Below are 15,098 nucleotides of genomic sequence, written 5' to 3'. Positions count from 1 at the left end.
TTCACCTCCTGGAGTTTTGTCTTTGAGCTAGTGGGTTGGTCTTCAGTGTTGGCTTCTGCGGAACTTAGGTAATCTGGGAATAGCTCTGCCATTTCGACAAACATCCCTTGCTTGACTCTTTTCACCAACCTGGCTGGTACTGGTGGTAAGCCGTCACTAAGTAAGATAGGTAATTGGTGATCAACCTGACGTTTGGTGTGTGTGGCATCTGAGGGGGCGGGTGATTGTCGGGATGATCTCATCTCTCTAATGTGCTCTAGCTCTCTGGCGGTTGGGAGTTCCTCAAAGGCTAAGGAGGAATGAGGTAGGTATATAATATGCTACAGACACCAGCTGGAAGGGGGGGGGGGGGGGGATTGTCAGATATGCTCTAATGAAATAGCATGTCTCTGATGGTAAGCAGAGGTATTAAGTGGCAGCATTTGGTAGTAGCAAAGATATTGATTGGTGTTTAATATGGTGAAGCCACTATTAAGAGGTGTTGACGGCCCCACTGGTAACAGTGCATTTGCTGAACAAGCAGTCTCTTGCAATTATACCTCACGAACTGAAGGGGGGGGCAGTGATGTTCATTGGAAGGAAGATGCTATGATGGGAGTCCACCCTTGCATAGTGTCATCACGGGCACTATGCACCCGAATTCTTAGGATTTAACACTAAATTTATATAATTATATATATATATATATATATATATATATATTGTGCTCACCGAATTCAACACTGTCTTCGGAGTCTGTGCCATCGTTGATGTGGGCGGTTTCTTCCAAGGGCTCGGGGTTAGACGACTCTGGAAATGCCTTTCTGACGGCCTCAACGATGGTAGGAATATCGTCTGTAGTCAAAGGACGAGTCTTCTGGCGTTTACTCTGCTGGCTGTTTGGCTCTGTGGCTTTTCTCTTGCGTGTTGATCTTGTGACGGCGGCGCTTGAATCACCTTTCTCTTGCTGTGTGTTGCTCGTCTTGGTCTTGCTTGAACGGGTGGTAGCAACGTCAGATCCAGGGCCGCGAGTACTTGTAGAACGAGAGCCGCGCATAGAAGCGGAGTCCATCTGTCTTGAACGAGACGTAGTGCCGCCCTTGGCAGTAGAGTTTCTCTTCTTAGACTTAGATTTCATCCTGTTTAAGGGGGAACACTCACTAGCGGCTGCTCAGCTGGCCTCATGTGACAACTGCGCATGCGTCAACATTCTTATTAAAGCGCTATTTCTTATTAGTGCCGTCCTACTGCTGACAGGAGGAGACTCGGCGTTCTGCTCCCACCATTAACTATGTTTAAAGGATTTAAACTTCATAAAAATGAGTCCCACAATACAAAGCTCTATGTTGCTCAATATAATGAGTCAAAGTGCATCGATTCTTTGAACTGGCTGGGTGTCAAAGTCATTGGCAAACTGCTGTCCCATGATATTGCCCAGGCAATATGCGAGTTAAACACCAAGCGGCGCCTTTGAACGCCCACGCTAAAATGGTATATATGCATATAAACATATATGTGTATGGTATGGTATCTGTTGCCATTGTAACTTAGACTTGAGAATGCAGTGCATGTCCTTGCATTTATATTTATATTTATCTATTTTTCTTTTCACAGTGCATACTCCTGATCTTGCTCTTGTTGTCCAAACTATTCCAATAGTTGGTCAGCCAGTATCACTGTGGTCTGGTGTGAATACTGTTAGAGGTATCATCAGTAGAGTAGATTTTATATGGAGGAGTGATGGTATAGAACTTGAGAGGATGGAAGGAGTCAGTGCTACTTCTATAACAGGGACCTTGTATATAGACACTTACACCATCTCACAAGTGAGCACAGATGATGATGGTAGAGTGTACCAGTTTGAGGTAGTGATCAACACTAGTCCACCAGTAATAGTTACTAGTAATGTTACACTGAATGTGACAGGTTAGTGCATGGTTGTTGTCCAGATTATATATGTGTGTGTGTGTAAAATCAACTGAATACTTTGGCACACCCCAGGGTGCATTGGTGAGTCCACCATTTATTCAAGAACATTGTAATTATGTCCTTATATACACAAACTAATGTAGTTACCACACCAAGCTCTACCATTACCTACCTTGCCCTAATGCTATCACTGTAAAAATGATTTTGTCATTTTAACAAATTGTTTGTTACCACTGTTTTGTAATTTCTTGTTTGGGAATTTTTTTGCATCCAAAACAGTGATGATGAACAATTTGTTAAAATGACAAAATCGTTTTTACAGTGTAAGCATTAGTGTACTGGGCATTAATCTTTTACAAAGCCCTGTACATACAATGTAACAATACATCAAGATACACAGTAGTATGTCATGAGGCCAAGAAAGCTGCAGCATGAGTATTTTACAGGAAGAAAGAAAACACAATTTTTATGCATACGTACACTGTAACTCTGTGCTCCCCTTTCAAATTGAAATCATTTATATGCTGCAAATTCCCTTTACCTTCAGCACCCATCATATCAAATTTGAGCAAGATTGCCTAATGCAATCATGAAATATAAGTAGGACAACTTTAGTAAAAGAAAGAATTGATATCAGGTCTAGATGTGAAGATCCTTGAAGGTACATACTACAGACAAAGCTGAGATAAAAATGAGATACTGCAAACCAGACAAATCAACTCTTCAATATCAACAACAAAGGCATAGCACCTTACATCCGCCACTTCCACTTTGGTGACTACAGAGGAATGAAGTTCCTACCACCATCATTGCTAGTTCATCAACATTTAACCTAACTTCCCAAGCTAGATATGTTCACTGGAAGTCCCTTCTACAGTTATGGATTTCTATAAGGTAACAGTGCACAACAACCCCTCCTTGACTACAGTGTGGACTCAGCTATTTCCGCCAACAACTCCTTGGTGGTGCAGTCGATGTCAGCTGGATTCCAGTTGACCAATAACAATTTATAAATATTCCATCCAATATTGAAGGAATTTTTCGAACAGATATACAAGCAAGTGGATACACATATGCAAGCCCTGACTGACTCTCCTAGTCAACTTGCATTAGGGTGCAACTGAGGGACACATTCCGGCCTATCAGTTAACCCTCAGGAAGCCGGACTCCTATGGCTGTCTTCTCATGCCAATAGTTCTGGGTAAGCTGCCATCCAAAACCAAGCAGAATCTAATAAGGGCACATGGCAAGAATCGAAGAAATGGTCACTATCAGAACTACAAGCAGTTATTCTGAGCAAACTGCATACACACACTTGAGATGAGATCACAAACAGAACCTCTTTCTCCTGTAGCTTCACCAACAACATCACTTCATAGTGGCACAAAGAAACCCATCACAACAATCAAGAGCAAGCCACAATTTCCATTTTGTGCAGGCCCACAGACCCTCTCTCTGTGTGAATAATTCAAAGATCCTAAGCAGCAATGCAATACAGTGCTTCAAGCCAAACTTTGCAACAACTTCCTTGGACACCACAAAGTGTCCTTGTGCAATTCCAGCTATAACTGTTAGAGGAAACACCACATTAGTCTGTGCACAAATGGACAACATAGTGGTGGTACTTCAGAACAGTCCACCTACATGTACCCTACAGCTCCTCAAAATGCCAACAGTCAGTCTGCTATTGCCACAAATTCTAACCCAATCTACACTGCTTCCTTGTCAGTAACCGTCCCAATACCACCATGTCTTCTTAAAATGTGACCCAGTCTGGGAAAAGGGGTCTTATTGTTTTATTAAAAGTATCTGGTTTTAAGGATTTAGTGTGTTGTAGCTTGCCAATGGTTGAAGCTACATGTACCAAATTTTCACACGTTTTAACTTAGTGATGAATGACCTCTGGGAAAAACAAATTTGCCCTTGTATAATTAGCTTCATGTCTGATAATATTTGTGACCCAGTCTGGGAAAACAGGTCTTATCACCTATGTCAGCAGATTCGATTTTTCACAAAGAACACAAAGCTACATCAATAAACTACTGTATCTAATTTCACAATCAAAATCAGCTAGACTTGAGTGGTCTGGTTTTGCTGGCTGCTTTTCCCAAGCCCAGTGGTGATCCGTATGTGCGGTGTGGGGCATTAATGGAGCTCTGGTCAGCCTGAAGATGGCTGTATGTGTGTGTACAGCTCCGTGGTGTTGAATAAAGACCTATGCTGTAATTTTCCTTTCATTTAAGACAGTTTTCAGACCTGAACGGCCCATGACTTGGCCTAATTCATCCCTATGCCTTCCTTTTCAATTTTTTAAACAGCCTCTTGTCCTCCTTCTGGTCCCCCACTTCCCTCCCCTTTTGGAGCTCGCTTGATACAGCCAGCCTCGGTTTAAAAACTATCTAAAATCAAGGGAAACTTAGCTGCTGGCTACTTGAACAGTGGATGCTTTGGAAGGTAAGGAATTGGTATATATAGCCCCACAGTATCATCCTTTGGAGCACAGTGGCAATTGAACCACTAGTTGAATGTTGCTGTAATCAATCTAATTGCTGACTGGCCAATCCATATCTCTGCATGTCTGTTCTTTTAGTACCTCATATTGCTACACCATTACAAACACAGTGACTTTCAATGTTGCTCATCTCCCACACCTTCCCACAAAATCAGACCTCCCCAACCTTTCCACCTATTTCACTATAGTTAAGTAGAGAACCAACCAACTTGTTAAACGTTTGTCTCAATCACGAAGGTGTATAGCCAAATCATTGCTGAGCAGACTTTTTAAAACGTGTAGATGACCAGCCACAACACATTCTATTGTTCATTGCATTCTACATCTGGCTATGATATGGAACAAGTTACGTGATTTATTGGAATTGGTCTATATAGTATTCACTTGTGCATGTAAGTGTGAAAGCATTTTAAAGGAAGAAACAGTGATGAGGTTGTTTATATTTGCACGTCGTAAATAAAACATGTATGGCATATCCTTGGGCTACAGGAATGAAACAAAAAATATTCAAACTCTTCATGAGCAGATGTGTTAAATATTTTATAGGTATAATTCTTTGAGACTTGCCTCCCTGAGTAATAGCTTTGTTGGAATTTGCATAGATTTTTTGTTTCACTGAAAAGTATTTTTGTGTGAACTAGCATTACCTAAAGTTCCTAGCATGTTTTAATCCCTAAAGAGTGTACTTTTCACCACAAGGTGCTACATTTTGCGTGATTATCTACTAAAACAAGATGATGTTGTGCTACTTCTAAAAACCAGGTACTATTTAGCTAGTTATAATACATAGTTGGAATTAATCAACAATGTGCATAATAATAATGCTATTTAGCACTACAGAGTTATCAAATAGTTATTGTAATTTCATATTTTGTAATTGGTGAATTATTTGTAATTTTCTAATTACATTGCTATGCATTGCTAAGGTAGTGGTATTTGAACAAACTGCTTTAAACAATGTAGTATAGTTCTTGAAGTTTGTCATGTGGCCCAAGAAGCTGGCACACCATATCATGAGTATATTGATAGGAAGAAAGACAACATGATTTTCACACATATGTAATTCCACGATTCCTTTACTGGTTGGAACTAAATTTGCTACAGAAGTGTCCGCCAGGTAGAGGAGTCTTTGTACCATATTGAAGAAAATTGTCCTAAGATACAAGCAGCCAGTGTTTCATTCATTTTTTCTTCATCTTCATTTCGCACACTTTGCAAAATCTGTCATAAAACACAAATGAATACTCCAATTAGGCTGAAATTTGGCACACTTAAGGGCTCATAAAGCAAATCTCAGTACCAAGTTTGGTAGGAATCTGATGAACATTCACGAAGTTATGACTGATTATTTGCTTCAGTTTTTCTACTGTTCTTGTATAAAATATAAAATAAATTAAAAAATAAAGACAAGAAAAAAGCATAGGAAAAGAAGTGCTACTAGTAAAATATGTAGATATACTGGATGCTGACTGGAGAGTTCAGCTACAAACAAATCATCCTGTAGATAACTCATCTATAAACAAGCAATAGTGTAGAGAGATCAGCTAGAAACAAGTTACCTGTAGAGAGTTTAGCTACAAACAGGTCACCCAGTAGAGAGTTCAGCTACAAACAAATCACCCTGTGGACATCATCTAGGAGCAGATCATCTCTAGAGAGTTCAGCTACAAGCAAATCACTCTGTAGAGAGTTCAGCTACAAACAAGCCATCATGTAGAGAAATAAGCTAGCAACAAGTTAATTGTAGAGTTCAGCTGCAAACAGGTCATCCTGTAGAGAGTTCAGCTACAACAAATCATCCTATGGAGAGCTCAATTATAAACAAATGATCATGTAGAGAACTCAGCTAGAAGCAATCAACCTGTAGAATTCAGCTACAACAAGTCACCCACTAGACAGTCCAGTTACAAACAAATCATCCTGTGGAGAATCCAGCTACAATAAAATCATCCTGTAGAAATTCAACTACAAGCTAGTCACCCAATAGAGAGAGTTCAGCTACAATCAAGTCACCCTGTGGAAAGTTCAGCTGCAAACAAGTCACTCTGTAGAGAGTTCTGCTATACGCAAAGTCACCCTGTAAAGAGTTCAACTACAAACAAGTCACCCAGTACAGAGTTCAGCTGCAAACATGGTACGCAGTAGAGAGTTCAGCTACAAACAATTTTAGTCACCCAGTAGAGAGTTCAGCTACAAACAAACCACTTGGTGGAGAGTTCAGCTGCAAACAAATCATCCTGTAGAGAGTTCAACTATAAACTAATCATGCAGTGGAAAATTCAGCTACAAGCAAATCCCCCAGTAGGGAATTCGGCTCACCTGTAGAGAGTTCAACTACAAACAAGCCACTCTGTGAAGAATTCAGTTACAAACAAGACACCCTGCAGAAAAAAATGTCACCTGTAGAGAGTTAGCTGCAAACAAGTCAACCTGTAGCGAGTTGAGCTGTCAGCTAGTCACCCAGTAGAGAGTTTAGTTACAAACAATTCACCTGTGCACAGTTCAGCTACAAACAAGGTACCCATTGGAGAGTTGAGCTACAAACAAACCACCCTGTGGTGAGCTCAGCTGCAAACAAATCACTCTGTAGATAGTTCTGGCACAAATAAGTCACCCTGCATGTAGAGACTTCAACTACAAAAATGTTGTGAATTCAGCTATAAGCTACTCACCCAATAGAGAGTTCAGCTACAAACAAATCACCCTCTAGAGCTGTAGAGCATTCACCTATATACAAACAAATTGCCCTGTGGGTAGCTCAGCTGCAAACAAGCCATCATGTATAGAGATCAGCTAGCATAGAGTTCATCTACAAACAGGACACCCAGTGGAGAGTTCACCTACATTCAAATCATCCTGTGAACAAACAAATCACCCTCTAGAGAGTTTATCTGCTTGCTAGAGAGTTCAGCTACAAACACATCACCCTGTAGAAAGTTCATCTACTAACGAGTCACCCAGTAGAGAATTCTGTTAAAGTCACTTAGTAAAGGGTGCTGCTTCAAACAAGCCACCTAGTAGAGAGTCCAGCTACAAACAAATCATCCTGTGGACAGTTCAGCTACAAACAACTCACCTGTAGAGAGTTCAGCTACTTTTGTAACTAAGTTAATACATAAGATTAAATTACTTTTAGTAATATAATTAGTGACATAACAAGGAATAACTGTCCAAAATTGTATATAATGAGTTGGAATAGTTATATAGTTAAGTGTCTTTCTGTTGAGAAAATCTCCTTCTCCTTACTGTAGTAAAGAAAGAAGACAGATGAAAAGAAGCCCCAAAGCAGACCCATGGCCTGCTTTGGAATATACAAATACAAAAAGAAGTGATATCTAATTGAAAACAGCCAAGCTGTAAAAAAGGGTGTGGCCCCAAAAAACCATGATGAAAAGAGATGTGAAATCCAAGTTGGTGGCCAAGAAATAACTGTGATGGTAGGTAAATGGCAAAAATTTTAATAACAACAATTCAGGTGAATTTGTTGCTGAGTCCTAGTGAACCTTGGAGGAGGCAGCACAAATTCACCTGAATTGTCATCATTTGTTTTTGCTTTTTACCTACCATCACAATCATTTCTTGGCTGCCAACTTGGATTTCACATCTTTTTTCACCATGGCTTTTTGGGGGACACATCTTTTTTTACAGCTTGGCTGTTTAAAATTAGATTACATTATTCAATTGTGAATTTGATCTTTACTGAAACATTGTACATTTGTTCTAGTTTGATACTAAAAAAGTTTACTGTAACATATTATTTAGTTCCAGTTGGACCTACAGTCAACATTTTACCATCTGATCCCATACAAGGAGCTATGGTGGGTAGTCCCCAAATGATCCAGTGTACAGTGAGTACAGTTAGTGGAGTGGAGTCCAGTTCAGTAATGATCAATTGGATGGGACCAGGAGGAGACACTGTTACAAATGATAGTAGAGTCATCATCAATCCAATCACTTCTAGTAGTAACAATTACACTAGCATTATCCAATTTACCTACCTGATGGAGGGAGATGAGGGTACATATACGTGTAATGTAACAACATTTGGTAGGAATGGATCAGCATCAGTAATACTGGAGCCTTTGAATGGTAATTTATTGTGCATAAAAGTACGAAAAAAATGTTTACACCACATAATGTACTGAGTGTAAGAGTAGATGTAGCATTGTTTTTCATGTGGTTTTGTATTATTATTATTATGCTCACAGTACCCACTCCCAGTGTGACTGTTGCTGCCCCCAACACTCAGATAGTTGGCCAGTCACTAACACTGGAGTGTAATGTGACTGCTGTGAGAGGTATCACCAGTAGAGTGGATATTATATGGAGTAGTGATGGTGTAGTTTTGAGCAGAACAAATAATACATCGCCAATGATGATGGACAGTTCACTGGTATACACAGAAACTTATATCATCTCATTGTTGAGCACAGACGATGAAGACAGAGAGTACGAATGTGAAATAGTAATCAATGCTAGTCCAGTAGTAACAGCTACTGGTAATGTTACACTGGATGTGATTGGTGAGTGTTCCATTTTTGAATGAGATGAAGTAACTATATTGGTTGTGCTAGATGTTATTAACAAAAGGAGTAACAAGCTAGTTAAACATAGTCACTATAATGCTTAGGAAAAAATCCATAACATATGTAGAGTAGAGCTCCTTTCTACAAATTATTCAAGACAGTCGTTGGTGAGCCAAACATTCCTATGATCACTGTAGTAGTATCAATCAGTATGGTAGTAATGTTTAGTAGGGTTCCCCCCTGACATGATACATGCTGCTAAAAGTGCTGCATCAATAATCGTCATAAAAATGATATAGAAATATTGTATGTGATTAAAATCACATTTATGGAATAGTCTTACTAGCATTGAAAATAAGAAAACCCAGGTGGCCAGATATAGAATTTTTAAAAACAATTATCAAAGCCCATATTTTGGCCTGTCTGCCTCACTGACTACAGTCGCAAGGCTAGAGACCAAATAAAGCAGCACACAGCCACCATTTCATTCCACAGTAGCAAATGCACTGCTGGGATGTTTCTTTTGTGGTTCCAATGATTATCTGCCTTCTGCACTTTGTCATTCCTTTTCTCTGAAACAGTTGCACGTGTAATCACATATGTACTTTTTGTGCACAGTTCCTCCTCCTACTGTCACCATATCACCATCTGATCCCATACAAGGAGCTATGGTGGGTAGTCCCCGATTGATCCAGTGTACAGTGAGTACAGTTAGTGGAGTGGAGTCCAGTTCAGTAATGATCAGTTGGATGGGACCTGGAGGAGACACTATTACAAATGATAGTAGAGTGATCATCAATCCAATCACTTCTAGTAGTAACAATTACACTAGTAGTATCCAGTTTACCTACCTGATGGAGGAAGATGAGGGTACATACATGTGTAATGTGATGATATTGGAAACTAGTGGATCAGCATCAGTTATACTGGAAGCACTTACTGGTAAGCCATACATCTTTTATTATTGTATGCCTTTATTTGTGTACACTATAGTACCCACTCCCAGTGTGACTGTCACTGCCCCCAACACTCAGATAGTTGGTCAGTCACTAACACTGGAGTGTAATGTAACTGCTGTGAGAGGTATCACCAGTAGAGTGGATATTATATGGAGTAGAGGAAATATGGTATTGATGAGGACCAATAATACACCACCAACTGCGATGGATAGTTTACTAATACACACAGACACTTACACCATTTCACAGTTGAACACAATTGATGATGGTACAATGTACCAGTGTGAAGTAGTGATCAACACTAGCCCATAAGTTATGGCTAATGATAGTGTTACACTGGACGTAGTGGGTAAGCATGTAACACTGTGTCAATGTAAAAGTGACACGCTTACTTATATGTAAAGTACTAGAAAACTTTGATAATATAAAGCTTGGTTAACTACATTTAAATTTACCCTTTTCATTTCAACTGTTGTCAGTAGTCATTTATATGTGGACACTATATCCTTATTCACTACATGAAGTAAGACAGAAAAATCAGTGACTAAAACTTTATACTGCAGCCTTATTGCACTAGTATATTAAAAATTATAAATTTAAAAATGAAGTAGGGATCCAAGCAATAAAAGTAGTGAAACAAGAGGTGAACAATAGTAGCTATTATAGCACAGCTTGGTGGGAAATCCCTGCTTTGGCATGGTATAGCAATTTGTGTCCAATGCCAAAGTAGGGATTTCCCACCAAGCTATGCTGTAATAGCTACTATTGTTCACCTCTTGTTTCACTACTTTTTACCACTTGGATCCCTTCTTCATTTTTAAATTTATAATTTTTAATATACTAGTTTGTTTAGTTTTTGTTAAAGCATACAGATAGCTATAAACATGTGACTGTTCTATTAGGGTGACTGCTGTATTAGAGTATCTCAAGTCAGTCTGCAAAGTTGTGCACTTGCCCAAACAGGGCGTGGTCATCGCGATTTTCGATCGATTATTAGAGTCAGCCTTCCAACTTTGAAGGTGTGTGGTCACTGACTAACTATTCTGTCACCTAGTGTAAAAGGGGTGTGTCATCGTGGTTTCAATCGATGATTGACAATGCGTAGAATAAAGAATGGTCGTGATTATTATTATTTGATCTTGTGACCTATCGTGAAGCTATCTAGTAACAGTACCTCCGTACAGTAGCATAGTCTAAGCGCCTTAAATAATCTTGTGGTGTCTATTATGCTGCTTAAAGAAAGTGTTGATACGGAAAATTAACGCCTCGATATGGTTTCGTTGTTTGAAGAAGAAAACAAGCAGCCTGATTGAAGATGAAAGAAGAGACAAGGTGCAGAGGACCTACACTCGTTGGAACCCCAAAAGGTACATCCCACTGGTGAGTTTGTTATAGTGGCGTAAAATGGTGGCCGTGTGCTGCTTCATTTGGCCTGTAGTTTTGCGACTGTGGTCAGTGAGGCAGTGAGTCTAAAATTCGAGTTTTGGCGATTTTTAAAAATTTTATATCCAGCCACCTGTAAGTGTTTTATTGCATTTGATGCTGTTTTATGTATTATATGGACTAGTACTATTCTGTAAAGGTGATTTTGGTTGCGTAAAATGTCTCTAGGGTGATTTTTAAAGGCGGAATTTTGAGCAGCGTACGAAAGTTTCACTGCAATCCATACTTAAACAGTACTACCATACCATTTGATACCCACAACCTACTGTAGGTTACATTATACACGTTAATGTTGGTAATCTGGGATTTACCCAAAAAAGTTATTTGTATTGCCAAGACTGTTTACTATGTACATTAGCATATGCTACACCACTACTAGATTGGTACAGCTGATGTTAAAGCCTTTAACAACTGTTCAGGTTCAACAATCATACATTAATTAATCTAAAGTACTGGATTTTGTGGCATTTGCATTACAGTTGAATTTTGTTTAGAAATTTTTGTAACACACATTGGCTTCTGATATAACACACATAGAACTGTTATAAAAAATTTACCTACAATGCTATATATACTACGTACATAGTGTACACTGTATATACAGATAGTACAATTTATATTTATTAAAGTAGGATTCTCCAGCCATTAAAAGTAGTGAACAAGAGACATGAATGATAGTAGCTATTACAACAAAGCTAACCCTACATCAGCATGTTACCACCATCTGTTCAATTTAGGGATTTTCCTATTGTAATAGCTACTGTATCATCATTCGAATCTCTGTTTCACTATACTTTGCATCACTGGAACTATTTTTAATCCTTTGAAGTCAGAATTAATTTTGAATATGAAATAATGCGCATGTATGTACAGTAGGCAGAGCGCCAGGCTTCTATTACTACAAAACGGGATATTCTTATGCATAAAATAAAGCTTTATTTCAAGCACTACAAGAACCTTTAGACTCTATTTAGGCCCTTTTGGGTGGGTAATAAATCTCATATACTCCACCTTGTTTTTTAATATACTCCACGCCTTCAGGCACAATATAACATATGCCCAAAATCTAGGTTTATCCAATCGCTATGCATTGTTCACGTGCAGTGATTTAACAAGCGCGATTATATTGTCACGTGAGGCCACATAGTTGCCATGGCGCTAGTATTTTCGCAAGAAAACCAGCTGGTTTTTCTGAGCCTACAGCAGAAACAGCTGTGGATGAGGTAAGTAATCTGAGTGTAATGTGAAATAGAGTCTAAAGCAGTTATACGGGCACAATGTGGAGTCTATGAAATTTATAAACCCTCAGGCCCTTAGTAGCGCCCTCGCTTCGCTCGTGCACTACAGCCCGGGCCTTCGGGTTTATAAATTTCATAGACTCCACATAGTGCCCGTATAACTATTATGTAAACAGTTTTACACAACAATAAAGAGTACTTTTGATATGAAGCAGTGAACGGCAGACATAGTCTTCACTGGATCTGAATGGCATTTTAATTGTTCCAAACGTCCATTTAAAAATCACGTGACCCATTGTATACCACTTGATTCAGTAGCGCACAAGGATTCTAATGACGCTTAGTTTAAGGCCATAGTGTTAAGTATGGCGAAGATATGCCTTGGTTAGTGAACCAGTGTACACCCATGGCAGACAGTTGGTGAAGAAGGCTCTTTTCCAAGTGGTGTGATGAATGGCGTTTTACTCAAATTCTTCGATGCTTGGTGCCATTTTATTGGGAAGTTCATGTGGTGGCTGTGGGATATTTCTGTTGTTAATACTTGAGAAGTTATTTGAGTTTGTATAGAGGAATGCGTTAAAGCCTAAATATAGGCTTATGGTTGTCAAATGGTTAAATTAATTTCCCTGCTTGTTATAGCTATGGTACACACACATTGCTGTGACTTCCTTATTAGAATATCTCGATCTTGCTGTTTACAGCATCTCAGGTGAGCTGTGCAATAGATTAAGGGACATGGTTACCATATCTTGTTTTCCACAGAAAAACTGTAGATGATTGCAGCTAGTTCATTAGGTGGCGTAATCCTCAACAAAACTCTATCCCACAATCAACAATTGTGACCGGATTTGCGAAAAGGTACCTTTTCCACACATTTGACATACCAGCAAACAAAATGTCATAACTGTTGACTCCGTGCACTGATTGACTTTCTGTTTGTATCAAAATGTAACCAACTAATGTAGGCATATTTATGGAAAATTGCAGACACATGTTTGTAATGATACAAGAGTTACAACATTTGGAAGCTGAAAAAATGGGTCAAATTTTATGTGTGAAAAAGGTACCTTTTCGCAAATCCGGTCACAATTATTAACCATCTCTACCTATTATTGACCAATTCCAAGAAAAAGGGCGTGACTTGTTATGAATTTGCACAAGTAATACATATGCATAGCCTAACCACAAACTTGACATTAGTCTACACCTAAAATTTAAACATAATATGCACCTTTTAAATCAAGAAAATTTTATGTACAGCATAACTTTTATTATGTAATACTTTACGTACATGTAGGCCATATTTTTTTTTTGCTTATTAAGGCTTTACAGCACAAGTGCTGAAGGTCTGTAGAACACCTGGTCCTACAGCCTGTTTAAAGTTGTTACAGAAAGTGTGTTTGAAAAGGTGGAGAAAGGAGAAAAAATCCATGACTGCACCTAGGCAGCCTCGAACCTGCAGTCATCCGATTAATTGACTTGCAAACACTGCATTCACTAATTCGCATTAATGCATGCAGTCTGTCCACTCCCTCATAAACTTTCCAGTGCAATATACAAAACATTTTGATAGGTACAAGCGCATAATTATATACATATCTCCCTGTTTTATGATCATATTCAATATCATCATCTTCATCAACAGCTACCACTTCATAGTCAAAAATGGTTTAGGTATGTGTACCACTGGTGTCTTCTGTGGCTTATTTGTGTAAATCTCTAATTCTTCCTTGCTGTTCATTTTGGTCTCTCTTATTTTGATTTCATCTTCTTCTCTCATCATCTCTCCTCTTTTCTCTGCTTCTTGCACCTCTTTCTCTTTTTCCTCTTCTAAAATTTCTACTAAAAAATATAAAATATGTATTTATGAGGTAATCAGGCCTAGGAAGTGGGTAAGCATCCTTAACTGTGCGTTTATTCAGTTCCCGGTAATCAACACACAAGCGTACCTCCCCATTCTTCTTACGAACAAACACAGCAGGGGCCATCCATATGCAGAATGATTACAGCAACATGCTACAGCCTGACTGATTGACCTTACTTGTTTACACTCCAAGTACTTAGTTCTTACTACATGGCTGGAGCACATAAAGAACATGACAGCAGCCCCCCATAACTATGTACAACATACACAATTGCACACTACAAGAACAACAAACCCGAAGATTTACTCCATAGAAGCAGAACAAGGTAAAGCTAGGCAACTCCATCGTAATACGTACCATCACCATTGGCCCAAAAGATGACAGTGTGACCACAGCCCCTGAAACTGATGGTGTCATTACAGCCAAAGAAATTTTAATGCCATCATCAAATGTTTCTTGACCTCATTCAAGGTCAACTAGCTACCTGATGCTGAGGAAGATAAAATTTTGAAATAGTAATGGTAGCTATTTGAAAAGCTTGTTGACTTTAGAAGTCCATTCAGGGTTATCCATGTTTCAGCCATTCAGAAGTTAGCACTGTAGATGAAACACCAAGTTGTTCTTCCACTTTATTCACTTCGTCTCAT

The 15,098-nt window shown here is 39.0% G+C and overlaps 2 protein-coding genes across 2 annotated transcripts in view; both read left to right on the top strand.

The window, feature by feature from the left end:
• The first annotated feature begins 1,467 nt into the window (after positions 1–1,467).
• On the top strand, positions 1,468–10,217 carry LOC136239899 (protein turtle-like). Its single transcript, XM_066030667.1, has 6 exons — positions 1,468–1,501; positions 1,594–1,905; positions 8,183–8,509; positions 8,629–8,943; positions 9,565–9,888; positions 9,940–10,217. The coding sequence occupies exons 1-6, from the start codon at positions 1,468–1,470 to the stop codon at positions 10,215–10,217; spliced, it is 1,590 nt and encodes a 529-aa protein (XP_065886739.1).
• LOC136260446 (uncharacterized) overlaps positions 10,125–15,098 on the top strand; it is a 135,330-nt gene continuing 130,356 nt past the window's right edge. The window contains exon 1 of the mRNA XM_066054171.1: positions 10,125–10,254. Coding sequence (XP_065910243.1) covers positions 10,221–10,254 — 34 coding nt within the window. The 5' untranslated portion in view covers positions 10,125–10,220. The remainder of the gene's footprint in view (positions 10,255–15,098) is intronic.

This window comes from Dysidea avara, chromosome 1, assembly GCF_963678975.1.
Source record: "Dysidea avara chromosome 1, odDysAvar1.4, whole genome shotgun sequence".
NCBI lineage: Eukaryota > Metazoa > Porifera > Demospongiae > Dictyoceratida > Dysideidae > Dysidea > Dysidea avara.
This window is presented reverse-complemented; position numbering and strand designations above follow the sequence as displayed.